General features: G+C 35.9%; 1 protein-coding gene across 1 annotated transcript in view; it reads right to left on the minus strand.

Annotated features, from left to right (window-relative positions):
• The window catches only part of SPATA17 (spermatogenesis associated 17), a 125,535-nt gene that overhangs the window by 102,635 nt on the left and 6,245 nt on the right, over nucleotides 1-16,655 (minus strand). The window contains exons 2-4 of the mRNA XM_019739978.3: nucleotides 12,601-12,690; nucleotides 11,327-11,408; nucleotides 2,266-2,316 (exon numbers count right to left, since the gene is read on the minus strand). Coding sequence (XP_019595537.2) covers nucleotides 2,266-2,316; nucleotides 11,327-11,408; nucleotides 12,601-12,690 — 223 coding nt within the window. The remainder of the gene's footprint in view (nucleotides 1-2,265; nucleotides 2,317-11,326; nucleotides 11,409-12,600; nucleotides 12,691-16,655) is intronic.

A 16,655-nucleotide genomic window follows, 5' to 3' on the forward strand; every position in this document is an offset into this window, starting at 1 on the left:
GTATATGAGACCGTCAGGATATTTTTCATGTATTATTTTACCTTTTTGTCTTCATTTAGCTAATTGTAGAGTCATTATTGTAAACATAAATCCTTCATAGTATTATAAACATAAAAACAGAATTATAGTTTAGGAGACGAAGATGGATCTTTATATGTCTGACACATATTTACATTTTTAGTTAAAGCCACCCTATATTTTTTTCATATATTCATATATATTTATATTTTAGACACAAGTGGGAAACAAAAGAAAATGGTTAATTGACGTTTCAAGTTGGATTAATTTTTGCAAGTTAAAATTTTTATTACGTAGATCCAGAGCTTCAAGAGGGAAGAGCCAATAAACTTTTGGTTATTTTGCAAATTGGTTGTTTTAGGTGATCTTTAGTCTAGCAATGGTCTTGTTATTACAGTTTTTATTTCCCTTAAAGTGAGAATTTCTTTTGAAACTGAAATGTTTTGAGGCACTGATTTCAAGCTAAATTATTTAAAATAATAAAGGAACGGCTGAGACTCTCCATGGTCCAGCAGACTATAACTAAGTAAATATATGTCATTGATCAATAACCTGTGACAGGTTTCCAGAGTTAAAGGAATTCTACCTGTAACAACCAATTGCATCTGGAGTTCTTTAGAACTCGGTAAGCGTTAGATAATTAACCATTTTGCATTCTCAGAGAGCCTTGAAGCTGAGAGGAAAAAGTCTGATGGAACATACTTGTTAAGAGAGCTCTCTAAGATACTACACATTAGCACTTCTTACAATTTGTATTCGTATGACACTGCTGCACTTGCCCTAGTCCTCCAAATGCGGACTCAAGGAGTATGCGATGACCCAATGGAGGCTTGCCAAAGGCATAACAAGGAATAAAAAAATCGCACAGAGTTTATCTTGGTTACCTTCCAAAGTCAGTGACACATTACATCCCCTCATTAGTTTATGGAAGACCCATATATTCTAAGAGTTAATGCATAAAGAGAGGGCTCAGCAGTTGAAATAGCAGACCTAGTAACGATTTTGTGGGGCTCCTAATGTTTTAACCAAGTTATAGTCCCCATTTCTTTTCCATTCCTGTGTCAGAGTCCAAAACAGGCACGTTGGAGGTGCAAGTACACCAAATACAGATTTGGGGTTCACAGAAATCGGTGTGATCTGCACCTTGGACTCCAAACAGGAAAGAAATGACAGATTCTTTTTTCGTGTTGGCTGCATCCTATACAAAAATCCACATAAAATTGCAGCAGGAAGGGTGTTTCATCGAGGAGTATGATGAATGACAAATCCTGAAGCTAGCAGTAGCAATATGCGAAAGCCATAGCTTGAATATTCTTTTATAAGGTGAGGTTTGTCATCCTAAACCACCCATTCTGTCTACAAGGGGAAGCGTGTGACGCTGAATTGGGATGCCTTAACTTAGCCTTCTCCTAATTGTCACTAAATTTCACATTCCCCGAGTGAAATGTACTACCAGTAAGGATGCTCGTGAATTGTAAGGGCCATGCAGCCAGTTTATCAAGAAAACCAGAGTATACGCAATAAAATTCCCGTACGTGTTCAGTCTGGGGTTCATATAGTTGTTCTGATCCAGATTTGGAGGAAAGGAGAGGATGAGAAGTAAAAGCAACACTACAAGTGACCAGAAATCACAGGACTGTGGGTACTGGATGGACCTCTCTGTTTAGTTCCTAACACTGTCACTTACTACTTTGTCTGAGACAAAAGAAATATTTTTGTTCTGCCTATTCCCAAAATTTGTGCAAGCCAGATTCATAATCACTAAATTCAGCTTTCCATTAGGAAAATAACACATAAAAAATGAACATAGAAATGATAGAAATAAAACTTCTAAGCTGGAAACTGACTTTATTACTGTTAAATCATATGAATAATTTCTAATTGATTTGTATTGGGCAGGAATCTTATATTCCAGGACCACGTTCATCTATTTATCATAATATTCCATATGACATATGGAAACTAATACGTCGCTTCATTAATATTGAGTCTTTCTCCAGCTACGGCTCAGAGATATTTAACATTCTAAAACATAAGCACTGATAATTGCATGTTTTACATTTTACTCTAATTTTTAATACTGCCAAGATTATTTAGTACAGCTAACTTTTTAACTATGTACTCTTTTCTTTCTTTACCATTAGCATATCAATCAAATTTGCATTATTCTGGTTTGCTCCTTTTATTAAAAGCGAATTCAAGGCACAATTGACTTTTCATTTGTTTAACAAGTGAAGAAATATTTACCCTGACAGCCATTGCATTGTAGATATTCATCTTCATAGTATAATACGCTAACTGTGAATCAAGAAAAAAAAAAGATGGCATATATTTCAGTTACACAAAGACAGTGCAGCCTATTTTTACATATAAAAGATAAGAATCTTTATACATAATACATAATAAGAGTTCTAGGCTTAGAAAAATGAAATCAAACTTTGTATTGAAGAGATAGGCTTCCTAATACATAATGCAGGCTTAACCAGAAAAATCTATGGTAGTCAAACTAGGAGCTAATGGAGATATATGATCATAAAACGCTCTCCGCTGAGTTTGATAATCAATGGTGCTCTACTGAGAATAGAATAACAAAGCAGAAATATTCACAAGTGCTGGTGACATGTAGTATTGTATGATTTATTCACTGGGGTTCTTTTAGCCAAAACTCACAGAAACATAAAAGGAATTCATATTTCAAGACGTCTGGTTTAATGAAAAATTCAAAGAAATGCTGTCTTCAGTCGAAATCGTTCAAGGATATGGATGCAGCGATGGAGCAAAATTGTGCCTTCCAACCATCTGTACAAAATGTTATGTACTTAGCTGCCTCCTGAGTAATCCTTGGGAATTTTGTTTCATTTAACATTCATTTTTAACACCATAAAATCATAAATACAATGATATCATGTTACAGCAAATCCCCTGATATAGTGAAGACTTCCTAAAGTCTTGGTTTCTTTCTAGTAGAGACACATTTGCTTATTAATATATATGTGTGTATATATATATATATATATATATATATACACACACACACACACACATATATATACATATATATATATCATCCCTGTTATAGCAAATAATCATTTAGCAACATAGCTTATTTCAATGAAAGTATTGCTTTAGATAAAGCTTCCACATCTGTTCTATCTTTTAATTAAAATATAAAATTAACATAATTCATGACAGGATAATAAACACTAAAGCAATGAAATACATACTTTTTTCCAACACAAAACATTTTATCTATTGTTATTCAATCAAAATGCATTCGACTAATACATTATAGGTCATAGGTGTTACATTTTAGGCAAAAATCAGAGATAAGCTCCTTACCCTTTTATATAAGGGTTTTCTTCCCCCGCAAGAAGTGGGGATTCATGTGAAAGGATTTGATGGTAATTAGTATTGTTTGCATTGCCTGGTCTGATCCAAAGCAAATTGTCTGTGCAGAGCAGCAGGACTGGATTATTTATCAACAGTCTGAGCAATTAAGAAACAGTTGGCTGCAATATGGTATTTACAAATGAACGCAATGATGTTACTTCATTTTAAATTCTCTTTCTTTGTTACAGCAATCAAGGCATAATTCTTGGTGTTGGAGGTGAATGCAAAACACTTCAAAGCTATATTGCTCCAAGTCACATCAAGGCAAATACAACCATTAAATATTTTTATACGGGAGAATCATGTTGGAAATTAGACAGTATTTGAAAAAGTCTGGGTTCAGAAAAAAGGTATGACTTCTTGTGTTTAGCATATTGCTGTTCCATTAGCAGCAGGGAGTGTTGTGAGCGCTTCAGCCACAGCCCTGCGTTCAAGGCCTGATGTTGCTTTTTCTAGCTACGTTGCTCTGAACAAGTTACTGCAGGTCTCCCAGTCTTCATGTCCATGCTTACAAAAGGGGACGGGACATTGCACACTTCCTAGAGTTGTTGTGAAGACTAAAATGCGACAAAGTATTTGAGGTGCTTGGGACAGAGTTGGTTGGCAGTCATTGTGAAAGGGATGGTCACAAGTGCTATTACACATTTTGTGGCTAAAAGTATGTATTTTAACTATAAGTAAAAACCCACAATGTGTAAGAGGTTGCATTTCACTCTGAGTGAAGAGGAAAGAGAGATAGAGCTTTTAAGACTAAGAATTCTGAATTATATGGTTAAAAGGTAGAAAAGCACGTTGATTCTAATATATCAGTCTCATGGGAACCAGTAATTGATATTTGTTCTTAATTCTCTAGCCCAGATGCTTTTGAAAGTACCAAAAAAAACATAAGTGAGACCTTTTCGAGTAATACATTTATATAAACTTGACCAGATCAATCGGATTTGTTGGGCAATACAGAGAAAATACTTGCATTAAAGTGATGACAATGGAACCTTTAGAAACCATGCACATATGGAGAACAGATTTGAGGAGCCTGAGCTTTTCTTATTTTCCACAATCAATGTCATCCTTATTTCATAATTTTGAGCATAATCATTAAAATGATTTATTATCAAATAATCATGAATATTTTGTGCATATGCTTTGTCTTGTTTACTGGCAACTGATACCAACCTGGTCATTCTCCACAGATTTTTTAAATCACCTTTCTTTTTCCACAAAAAAGTGAAAAGCCAATTATATTATTTCTCATCGTTAGTACTAATATAATCTTTAAAAGAAGGTGAACCAAATCTAAATTAATTTCATAATTATAATGAAAATATGATAATAAAATTTTAAATTAATATTAGTAAGTCAGAGTCTTAAGTTATTCAGCCTTTGGTGTTTATTTAAAAGGCAAGACCCTGAAGGGAAAAAATATATTATATTTCAGTTTTGTACTCTGACAGGAAAGGGTGATAAATGTTGCCTCATTAACTTATAAGTGATTTGGAAATCCTATAAAAAATTTTATAAAAAAGTGTTGGACATTTTTTAAACTATAGAAGGGATATTTTACTCATCTAATAAAGAAAAAGAAAAATGTCTGTAAAATGTCAATCTCATCAGTTTTAAATACAGTAACCAATATTTTATATATTTTTACTAACGATAAAAAAAAAAACCTACTGGTATTTATCATGACAACATATAATAGAATTTGATAGTAAATGGCATCCTTTGTCCCATTTTTTTAAAGTTAACGAAATTTCTTTCCATTATTACTCTTTCACATACTAACCAAATAAAAAGAACTTTGTAAGAAGTAAAATGGTAAGCAGTATATAAATATTGTGAGCCTTGATTTTCAGCAATAAATTATTTTTATAATTTGAAAACTAATCTATGTTTAGTAATAATTATCTTTATAAATTAAATCATTCTACCATAGGCTATTAATACACCTTAACAAAAAGTTTTAATTAAATTCTGTTCATGTGGTTGCTATACATACATTATTCACTGAATTATCTCATTTTAAAAACATAACTTTGAGCTGTTTATGACTATAGTTACGGTATATTTATTTCATGGTGATGCATTAGAATTAATCATGTATATTAGGGTAGTGTTTATACTTTGCTGTTATGAGAGTGGTGAGTAAAACAACCACAACAGTGTATTTGATAGTAAACATAATGTAAACTATGTCATGATAAAATATAAAAAATAACAGGAAATTTAGAAGGACATGATGTATATGGTCATCCTACATAGGTTATGTTGATGAATTCACTCTAGTATTCCCTCTAGCTAGTGCTGCAAAAGAGGCCAGTGAAAGAATATTTCAGCATTTCTCAGGAATGCCCATTTTCACTTCGCCATTTATGAAACGAAGCAGGGAGTGGTACGGACAAGCTACGTAGAACAAGATACAGTTGAAAAGAAGAAGGATCCCAGTCCCGCAGTAGTAAGACCTTTTGGGGTATCCAATGAGAAGAGCGGGCTACAGTAAACTGACTGCAAGAGCTCAGCAGGTGAGAAATGCATGTGCACTGAGCACACACAGCAGGGGCTATAAACCCATTGTAATAAAAAGAGGAATCAGAGCACATCCTCACTACCAGGAAAAGGTTTTCAAGGTTCTGAATCAGTGGTCCTGGACCCGGAAGATGGACAAATTTGGGTTATGTTGCCAGATATAGCAGCGCGGTCAGCAGGAAGGCCTGACATGAAGGTTTAAAGTTTTAAAAAAGCAAAAGCAATGGTCATCCAGGAAGCACCAGAAAGTCAAATCACCCAAGAAACTTGGAATGGCTCTATTACTGTGGGTGAACGAGGCCACTGTGGTGGAGAACGCATGACACTTTAGGACTGGAGAAGGTAGCTGACAACACTGTGAGAATTATTTACAAGCTGGAGAGAAATGTTCTGGTGGAGCAGAGTTCTGAGGGAGGCTACCTAAAACTACAGAACCTGTCTAACGAGATCCTTGGACTTCTGTCTGCATTTTCTGTTTGACCTTTGTCACATCTGAGGCTGTGGACAACTTCATTTTCTCAGTTTCCTCCTCTGCTTCCTGTGATATTATGTCTCTGCTTTTCTATTTACCATCTACTTCTAATTCCCTTTCCTCTGCCTAAATCCTACCTAATGCATTCCACAAGCCCCAGTTCTTGGTCCTCGGCTCTACTGTTCCCATACGTTTTCCATCAGGTGGAAAACGCTGTCATCTTTTAGTGCTGCCACTAAAACCTTTATCTCCAGCTAGGACTCTTAATCTAAGCTCCCATTCAATAGTTCATTTTCATGAGCATTTGTTGAGTTGCCCACACTCTGCTGAGAGCAAAATCTCCTTACAAGATACCACCACATGGAGGTGTGCTAACATCATCACACACTCCAAGAGCTCAAAACATCTTTCTGTAAGCGTCACTGAGTGCACCATTCAGAATGTCTCTTATAAACAGCCATGCTTTCCTTATCATTGTAACCACTAATCAGCTTTGTTGGGATAAAAATGCAGCTATCTTAGTAGCTTACAAAACAGAAAGTTTATTTCTCACCCACAGTGCTTGTAGGCTAAGGTTCCCTGGAGCTGAGCTCCACCTGTCTCTCCATCTTAGCCCCGAGCCTAAAGGAGCAGTCCAAGAAAGCAAGAGAGGGAAAGCCTTTTCAAGCTTCATCTTGGCTGAGGCAAATACCCCCTTTGCTCACAATACGTGGCCAAACCCAAAATGAATGGGTTGGAGATAAATCATTCTTTTATGAGAACAGGGGCAGTGAATAATTTTGGCATGTATCTCTACTAGTTGCCAGCCGTGTTGACCAGAGCAAGTCTTTCAACTTACATCATTCATTTATCAAGTTAGCAAAAATTTCTGCAGTCTTTCTGAGACATTCACTGTGATACATTTGACATATAATAAATAGAACAGTCCCTGCCATTCAGGAGCTCCCAGTCAAATGAGGGGTGTAAATAAACAAATGTACCACGGTGGTACAAAAGCATTGGGAAGACGGGCCTCTTCCCAACATATCTGCTATCTCCCAGCATTCTTTCTACACTCAGCCTCACGCAATCGAGAAGGTTCATCTTTCAGTAAAGTGTTGAGTGATAAGTAGGAATTCAGACCAATGGGAGGCGGGTTGGAGTGAAGAAGGGCATTCCAGGCAAACAGCATTTGCAAAAATCCCACAGGCCATTCTTTATGGTGGCACTGGCAAATGGTTTAACGTGTCCTAAGTATATTTCTACAGGTGTAACAAGAAGTGAGGTAACATAGGAAGCAAGCATGAGGCTATGGAAAACCTGACAAGCCAGGATCAAGAGTGTGAGCTTTACGCTATGTGCTGGGGCAAGGAGGTCTGTAGGCATGGGAGTGAAGTGATGGAGCTGAGATTGGAATCAAGTGACTGTCAGGAGGGAAAATGGGACAGACTTGATGACTAATAGGAGACAGAGGTGGTGGGCAGAAGGCGGTGATGGGGAGCCTAGGATGACTGACTCTCAGGCTTGGATTTCTGAGTTAAATGGTTGTAGCATCTACCTGGATACAGGAACACAAAAGGAGGAGCAGATCTGGGGTACCTGAGGGACACCCAGAGGACATTTTTAGCAAGTATTTAGCATATGGATCCACACGGATCAGGAGCTGAGAATCTCAGGCACATCATTTAATCTCCCCGGGCCTCCATTTCTCTATCTATAAAATGAAGATGACACCTGCACTTTCTACTGACAAGCTATTGCTGGAATAGTGAATGTAAAAACAAAAACTTCCTTTATAAATGTAGGAAATTAGTTTATAAAAGTCACATTCAAGTCTTTGCCAACCTTTTGCTACTCCCCAAACTTGCTGAGCCAAATGCCATCATGCGGTCCCTAATATTAGGTACTGAAATGTGTTTCTCATAAAAATGCATAACCTCAATGTAATAATGGAGAAACATCACTAAACCAAAACTGAGCAATAATCTGAAAAATAATTAGTCTATACTCTTCAAAAATATCAAGGTCATGAAAAACAAAGACATACTAAGCACAGTAAAGGTGACTAAAGGGACTCAGCATGTGAGGTCCTGGTTTGTACTCTGGAAAAGATGTTTTCACTGTAAATGTCATTATTGAGACAATCAGGGAAATATGAATACAGTCTATAGATAGATAACAGTATTGTACAGACGTCAATTTCCTGATTCTGATAATTTTAATACGGTTATGTAGAAAATACCCACAGATAAATTTAGAGGTAAGGGGGCATCACTTGTGCAACTTAACTTTGTCAAGTGATTCAAAATAAGGATATGTACATAGAGAGAAAAAATGAAAAGGTGTGGACAGGGAGAGAAGGGAGGCTATGATAAAGCAGATTTCTTTACCTAAGTGAAGAAATCTGAGTGGAGAATATATGAGAGCTCTTTGTACTATATTTTTGCAAATTTTCTGTAACTCTGTAATTATTTAAAAACTTAAAAATTAGTTGTGAGTGACACGAAATGTCCCTGATGCAAAAGATTAGTGTTCTAGATCTGGAAAATCCATCCTCACAATTTAAGGTTCTTTACGGCTAGTGTGCATTCTGACTGAGCAGTGCCTGTGCTAATGTGGTTGTCAAATACTTTTAATATCACTCCTGGAAACGATACCTTCCATTTATTTTAATGGAGCATAACCGTCTCATTTTCAGCTCACAACCCCAGGTGGAAGGTACCGTGACACTTCATAGATAGGGAAACTGAGGCTAAGAGATTACGTAATCGCCCGAGGAAGTCACGGGTAGCCCAGGCTGGCTGAGCACGGGCTGCTGCTCGGTGCAGGAGAGCTCCTGTTGGGGTAGTTAGAAAAGACTGCCCAAGGTACCAAGTTACTGGTACCAAGGTAGCCAGGGGAGATGGAGGGCATCCTGGCGTGGTCTGGGCAAAGCCTCAGAACTGGGGAAGGAGAGCACTCACCTTCCAGGAGAAGACACGCCTGGGGCTCTTTGGGACCTGGCCTCAACCTGCTTCCATAAACTTGTCCCTCACCACTGAGTTGCATGTTCTCTACTCCACCCAGCTGGACTGTGGGATCTATTACTCTACATATACTCATACGTTAATGTTATTGCTCACACTGGTCCTCTTTCCAAATTTTTGTCTGCCCACGTCTCAGCGACCCTTCAAAGCGAATGCCAAACGTGAAATACCTCACAGAGCTCACCACCACCCTCAAAACCAGAAACGTGACCTCTCTCTTTGAGCCCTGTTGGTCTGATGTTTGCCCCTCTTCTATAGGGCTGAGGATTTTTATCTTAAACCCGAGTTCTCTGCAAGCATGTTTGCAGCATTACTTTATGGCAAGCTCCTGTCTTATTCATCTTTGTATCACTTGTGCCACGCAGTCTCTGGGACACGCTGCATTGTTCACAATATTGACCAATCTGAGTGTTTCAGAGTAAAGAAAAGTATGTTTTGGGAGGAAATCTTGGACATAAAATGAAGGCGTCAGTCCAAAAACCTTTGGACTTAAGCAAACTCCCTTCCTAACAATGAACAAGATTAATGAGAAGCACTTTAAGTCTGTTACAGATTTAAGAGCAGGATTGTTTAGTTGAATTAAAAGAATAAACTTTTCACTGATTTTGGTGGAATTTTAAAATCTTAAGTGGCATGCATTAAAGAACTGAGAATATGAAGTATTAAAATAGAAACAGAACTCAAGAAAAGCACGTTATTTAGAGAAGTTATCACTGAAAGAGTGTCATCTGTAGGAATTTAAGTGATTTAGCTCTTAAATGTGTTAAATAACATTTTCATCAATGATTTAGATAATTAAATGGACATAATATATGGGGAAGAGTAATAAAACACTGGGGAAAGTCATGGTAAGGGAGGTGATGATGTCAGGGCAAGGCCACCTTTAGATAACAAAAATGTGTTGAGGACATCAGATCTGCTTCATAAGAACGGAGCTATAAGAGAGAGCCAACACTTATAAAAGTTTATACCAGCACTATTGTTTGAATTCTCTAGTTGATTTCATTCAATCTAAAATATCAGGCTCTTCCTCCAAGCAGTGCCTGTACTTTATTACTGTTTTAAAATTTTCTTGTGAAAGGTGACCTCTTATCGATTAGTTATCTACTTATTGTTTTTTTCTTTTCCTTCTCTACATCTTTTAATGTCACTTGAACACAACCAATCAAGATAAATGAAGAACAAATTTAAACTATTACAGGAGAAAAATAGTAACAGATCAGAAAATTAATGAAGCAGGCCACTGATTAGAAGCCTTCACATTTTGTCTCAAGAATATTACCTTTTTCTTAATTTCCTAGAGCTCAACTGAGTAAAAGCTGACATATACTTCTGCAAGTCTATCGGTGGATATAGATGGTTGTGGTAAGCAACATTTCTTAACATGAGTCTTCAAAGTAATCCAACAGTCAAGAACAGAGAATGGTAAGTAGCATAGAGAAAAACTGCCTTATTTTTTTATTTTGTAGAATTAACTTGGGGCACTTCAATTCAACTGATGTTTATTGTCTGTGCTATGAGTTAGGGAAGAGTCTAAATATTGCTGACCCAAAAATGAACGAGCTACAGTATCTACACTGAAAGAGTTCCCATCTAGAAAGTAAAGAAAATCATCAAGAAATAAGTACATGTAAATACGTACACTATGAAATGTATTTTAACAAAAATAAAATATATGGTATAGTTTGGGTATAAAGAAATGAATCATCAATTCTTCATGGAAAAATCAGAAAAGGCTTCACAGAAGAGGTCTTATACTAAAAAAAAAAATCCAATTTTGATCTTATAGAAATATCATAAATATCTTCAAAACTACCTATAAATATGACTGAAGTAAATAAGTTACAGTATATTATATAACTTTAATGCATATATATATATATATATATATATATATATACATATTTATAATATTTACCTTCACAATTAGTTGGTAATGTTTTCTTGCTGAGTAACCTCTCCACCATTTTTGAAGAATTATTACTATTCTCTGTAAATACCTGGGTGAAAAAATATACTTATTAGTACACTTTCATTGAAACAAAGATATTTCTTAATTTTTTTTTGCTTAGAATATACCTTCCTAGAATTCAAGAAATCAAATTCAAAGCTAAGGATGTGTGTACTTGTAAAGAACAGAGAGTTATCATTCTGGGATAAAATTCCTCATTCCTAGAAGTAAAGGCATAGATAACTATTCAGCATTTCTTTTGGGCTTCTCATTAAACAATTTTTAAAATTTTCAATTACTCTTCAATACTGTCTAAAATATTTTTCAATGTTAAGACCATAAGGCAGGTCAGAGTGACGTGTTGAGAAATAAGCCAGGTACTATTGATGTGAATCACTGTAAACACTTAGAAATAATTCTTGAGGTCAACACACAGATCCCTTTTTCATCTTTCCCTTGTCCTACCGAGTCTGTCCAAGCTAATGTCATGTTAGTCTGCTGAACTCAAAACTACTCTCTTTGCAGCCGTGTTCCCTTTGCGTCTTGGTCAAAGGAGACACCTCATCTTCACACTTTAATTTGCATGTCTGGCTCCTACAGGCTAATAAAAGGACATCTGAGTACACAGTACAATCCCCAGGTGACATTCTGAAGTAGTACAGATGAGGCCTATTCTTTCTCCATCTTGTCCCAGAAAACATTTTTGTCGGAAGTGAAGGGAGACTAAAGAAACGTCTGAGCACTGAAGAAGAAGTGGGAACGGTTACGGGTCAACTTCAGTCTCTTTGTAATAGGAATGGCATCATTTTGATATCATTTACCTTTACCTACCAACATGTTGAAAGGATTGGAATGGTTTCTGTGTGTGTGTGTGTGTGTGTGTGTGTGTGTGTGTGTGTGTGTCTGTTTTCTTTCTTAACAGTCATTGAATCATTGCTATAAATATAAATCCAGACATTTGTCACACCCTATGGAACTGAAGAAAATCATTTAATCAAGTATGTTTATGATACTGAGAATTTTTTAAAATAGATACATCGCCAGTGTAATTTAGTTTTTGATATGCAAGAAACAATGATCAAAAGAGTTTTATATTTGAAAAAGGATATCACACAATTTATTAACTTCATTATAAGTAACATAAAAGATTATTTGAAATGAGTACTAGATGCATAAATTACATTTTCTAAGCAGTATATTTTTATGATATATCTGGATTTTCCACGTAAAAAACAATATACCTGATATATGCCCGAATTTGACATCCTCGAAACCAACTCTGGATTTTAACTGCTGCATCATATTCTTTTTTCCTAAATACATCCACAACACTTAAAAAAGAAAACAAAAAAATTTTTAAGTATTTTTCTTAGCCATTAATATAATTCTAAAGCAAATCAACTGGTTAAACTTAATCTTTAATTTCTTCCAAAATAATTATAATTCAAATGTCACTTTCAAATGAAATTAAAATACTAAATAAAGCATTTTAGAAATCATGAGCTATGTTTTAAAATTAATCTTTCTCTGAGGGGGCATGTGCTTTCAACAGCTTTACTTTTTAAAATTTTTATAATCACCTATTTTGCAACTAATTAATTTCCAAGTGATTTTTATAAGGAAATAAAAAGCAATATGCTATTCTGTATTATTTTAAAAACACAGTATTTGAATTTACTATTCAAATGCCACTACACATATTGTACAAGATTAAAATGCTTGCATATTTCACTCAATGCATCAGTTAAATGAATTGCTTCTAAAGTAAAATGAATCCATCACAAAATGCCAATTCTAGATAGAATTCTCAGAACGTCCATTTCAGTTAAATGAGGCTGAGGGCAGGGCCATACGGTTTATAAAGAGATAAAAAGTTCAGCCATTAGATTTACTAACTTATACCATTTCCCCAAAAATAAGACCTAGCTGGACAATCAGCTCTAATGTATCTTTTGGAGCAAAAATTAATATAAGACCCGGTATTATATTATATTGTATTATACTATATTATATACTATATAAGACCGGGTCTTATATTACAGTAAAATAAAACCCGGTCTTATATTAATTTTTGCTCCAAAAGACGCATTACCGCTGATTGTGCGGCTAGGTCTTATTTTCGGGGAAACATGGTAGCAATGAAAAGTTTAATCAAGACAGAGCTCCATCTAAATTTTCCCATCATTACCTCCTCATCCCCATTTGATAAAGTGACATCGCTTAGGGAAACTACTGTGGACCACAGGGTAATTTCTCTCCTAGAATGCTCACTGGCTCATAAATAGCACTTTATGTTTGCTGAATGAATAAAGAATGGCTAGTCATTTATTTCTTATTTTTAAAAGAAAACTCCCTCAGAGTTGTGCTTTCTTGGAGAGGTTATTTTTTTTATTGTTGTCATTATAGTTTAAATATACAGACTTCATTCGATTTATTTTAATTAGCACAGAAACAGAATGGAAAATAAAAACACTTCGAAAAACACAATTCTTAGACAATAACCATGAAGTCAGCTGAAAGAAAACAGGATTAGCAATGAAGCTGTGGGTGACAAGTAGTTGGAGAAACAAGTGGATGGATTATAGCTCTGGATAAGCGGGAAAGAGAGTGACCTAGAAACCCTGACTGAAAAGGACTCAAAGAGCAAAGGGAGGAACAACGCTGATGCAGCCACGTCAGTTACCCGGATACGAAAAGGAATTGTGGAGAAAACGCACAGCAGGCAGTACGGTGTGGTGTATGTGTAGAACAAACTAAAAACTACACAAAGAGCGAGTTGCATTACCTGATAACAGAAGGCACTGTGATAAGACTACCACATGACACAACGAAATTTGCTAGAAATAACTAAGTATGGGAGACCACACTAGACAGTAAGAAGAAACCGTTTCATTGTAGTTGTATGCTTGCCCTGCATGTACCAAATGATAGCCGAGACGTAGATAAACTCCTGTTATGGCTCATGGTATGTCTTCCAGGTGGGAGTGAGAACAGTCAAGCCCTTCCCTCCCTGGGCCCTTCCCTGGGAGGACGACATTAGGCCTCTCTGGTACACATCCTCACAGGTTTTCAGCTATTTAACACGATCATATCTCATGGGTGTTTAATGATGGTCTCTCCACTATGCTTTAAAATCCAAAAGGCAAGCCGGTAGTCTTGCCTGTTTTGTCCCACGCAGCATTCCCAGTGGTTCCAGAGAGAAAATGAATGTTACTCCTGCAGTAACGCTCAGCCTTTGTCTTACCAGAGCTGTTCCCCTGGGGAACAGCATGCCTACTGGCATATTGAATCCCTGCAAGGAGGCAACCCCCAAGCTTCCCTCACTAGACTGACTCACAACATAGAAAGCCCTCTCTATTTCAGGGTGACAAAGTTGTTCAGGTAGCCAAGAGGTGACCCCACACTCTTAATAAAACTCGAATTCTGGGGTGGTTACAGGTAAAAGACAGGAGAATACCTGAAAGAACCTGTTAAAGGAAAGAAAAAGAATAGTAATACATGCGCCAAGCACTGTTCTAGCATTTTGCCTACCTATGAATTAACTCATATATAATGCTTTCAACAGCTCTATCCAGGAAATCATTATTATCCCCATTTTTAACTTTGAGGCAGACAGAGGTATAGCAATGTGCCCAGGGGTTACATATTCGTACGGATCAGAGCTGAGATTTGATCCTGGGTAGTCTGATTCTAGAGACTGGCCTCTAAAGGAGAAGAATCATCACTGCCTCTAAAAGAGGAGAAAGGATGAAAACGGGAGAGGAAGGAAAGTAAAAGGGAAGAAGAAGAAAAAAAGGGTCAAAGATAGAATGGGGAGAGTACATGTAGGCCATTTTCAAATATAATTTTGCAGCATTAAAATAACACCAATCTCCTTAAAATAATCAAATAATCTAAAGAGACTAAGATGTGAAAAGACACCAACATCTACAGCACAGAACAAAAATTCCTGACTATGACAGGTATTGGTGAGAATGTATTGAAATGTGGATTTATGTATATTACTGGTATGGAAACAGTCTGGCCTTTGAACACACATAGAACATTTTCATTTATATAAATGGAAAACTTGCAGACTTTAGAAATGCTAATTAGGGATGCACACCTGTGTGAAAACTATAATGGGAATGATAAAGCACAAATTTCAGGATAGACACGAGTAAATTTCTAAAACCTGTCGTGTTCATATACTGAGAATCTCATAAAGGGAAAAACCAAAGACTTTGTACTAAAGTCACTATAGTTAAGCAAGAAAAAAAACAAAAAAAAAAACACCTTTGAAAAAATTAAACCCAATTGTAAAGCAGAGCAAAAGAGGCAATTTACAGAAAAAAATATATAAACAATTTTTAATTTTAAATGTTACATAAAAAAATGCTGAACTCTCAAGGCAAGAATCAGCAATTTTATCCCAAGAAATCTATTCTTTTATGATGTATCTACTGTACTGTTAAAATAATAGGAACAACCTAAATAAACAGATACACTGTAGTACATCCATAAAATAAAATACCAGTTTGTCCTTATAAAAAGTTAAGTGGATCAGTATGCCTTGACATAGAGACACAACATGATGTAATGTGAAAAAAGATAGATACAAGTACAGCATTATATGTTTCCATATTTATAAATAATAAATTTAACTGTATATATATATATGAATGTGTACACAGCAAAAGTCTTATTTTGCACAAAGGAAGTTATTAAAAGTGGTTGTCTTTAGGGAATGAAATGTAAAAGAATGCCCATTACAAGAGACGAGTATTTTGCAGTGCGACAGGCATTAATGGAAGGGCGTCAGAAAGGGAGACCGTGATTAAGCAGTGTCAAATGCTATGAAGAAGTCAGGAGGGCAAAGTCAATGTTTCAAGGGGTTGCAGGGTTAGAGGGAATCTTTAATTTTTGTTTTAAAATCGTATCCTAGCCAATAGTAAGATGTGATAGTGCAGGATACAAAATGTCGTTTATGGCAAAAATAGGAAAGATATCGCAACACAGTTTCCAGTAGTGTAGACAATTCAAAGATAGAGCGTGAAGAAGAAGAATTTCGTTCAATAATGCTGATGAGAAGTGAAATTCATGATAATGGAATATAACGGTTTCTTAAGGTTATTTAACCCTTCTTTGCCATTAATATTTACTATAGGGTAGATTTATTTTCCTTTTTAATATAATCGATTGAAATTACTGAAAAGACGTGTATCTGCTTCCCCAGCAATAATCAACAACTGACTACCTTTGCAAAAGAGGAAAAAAAAAATAAGGTATACAGATGCTCTGAGCTAATGTATAGTTT

This window comes from Rhinolophus sinicus, chromosome 6, assembly GCF_057876585.1.
Source record: "Rhinolophus sinicus isolate RSI-liver-muscle chromosome 6, RSI-T2T, whole genome shotgun sequence".
Taxonomy (NCBI): Eukaryota; Metazoa; Chordata; class Mammalia; order Chiroptera; family Rhinolophidae; genus Rhinolophus; species Rhinolophus sinicus.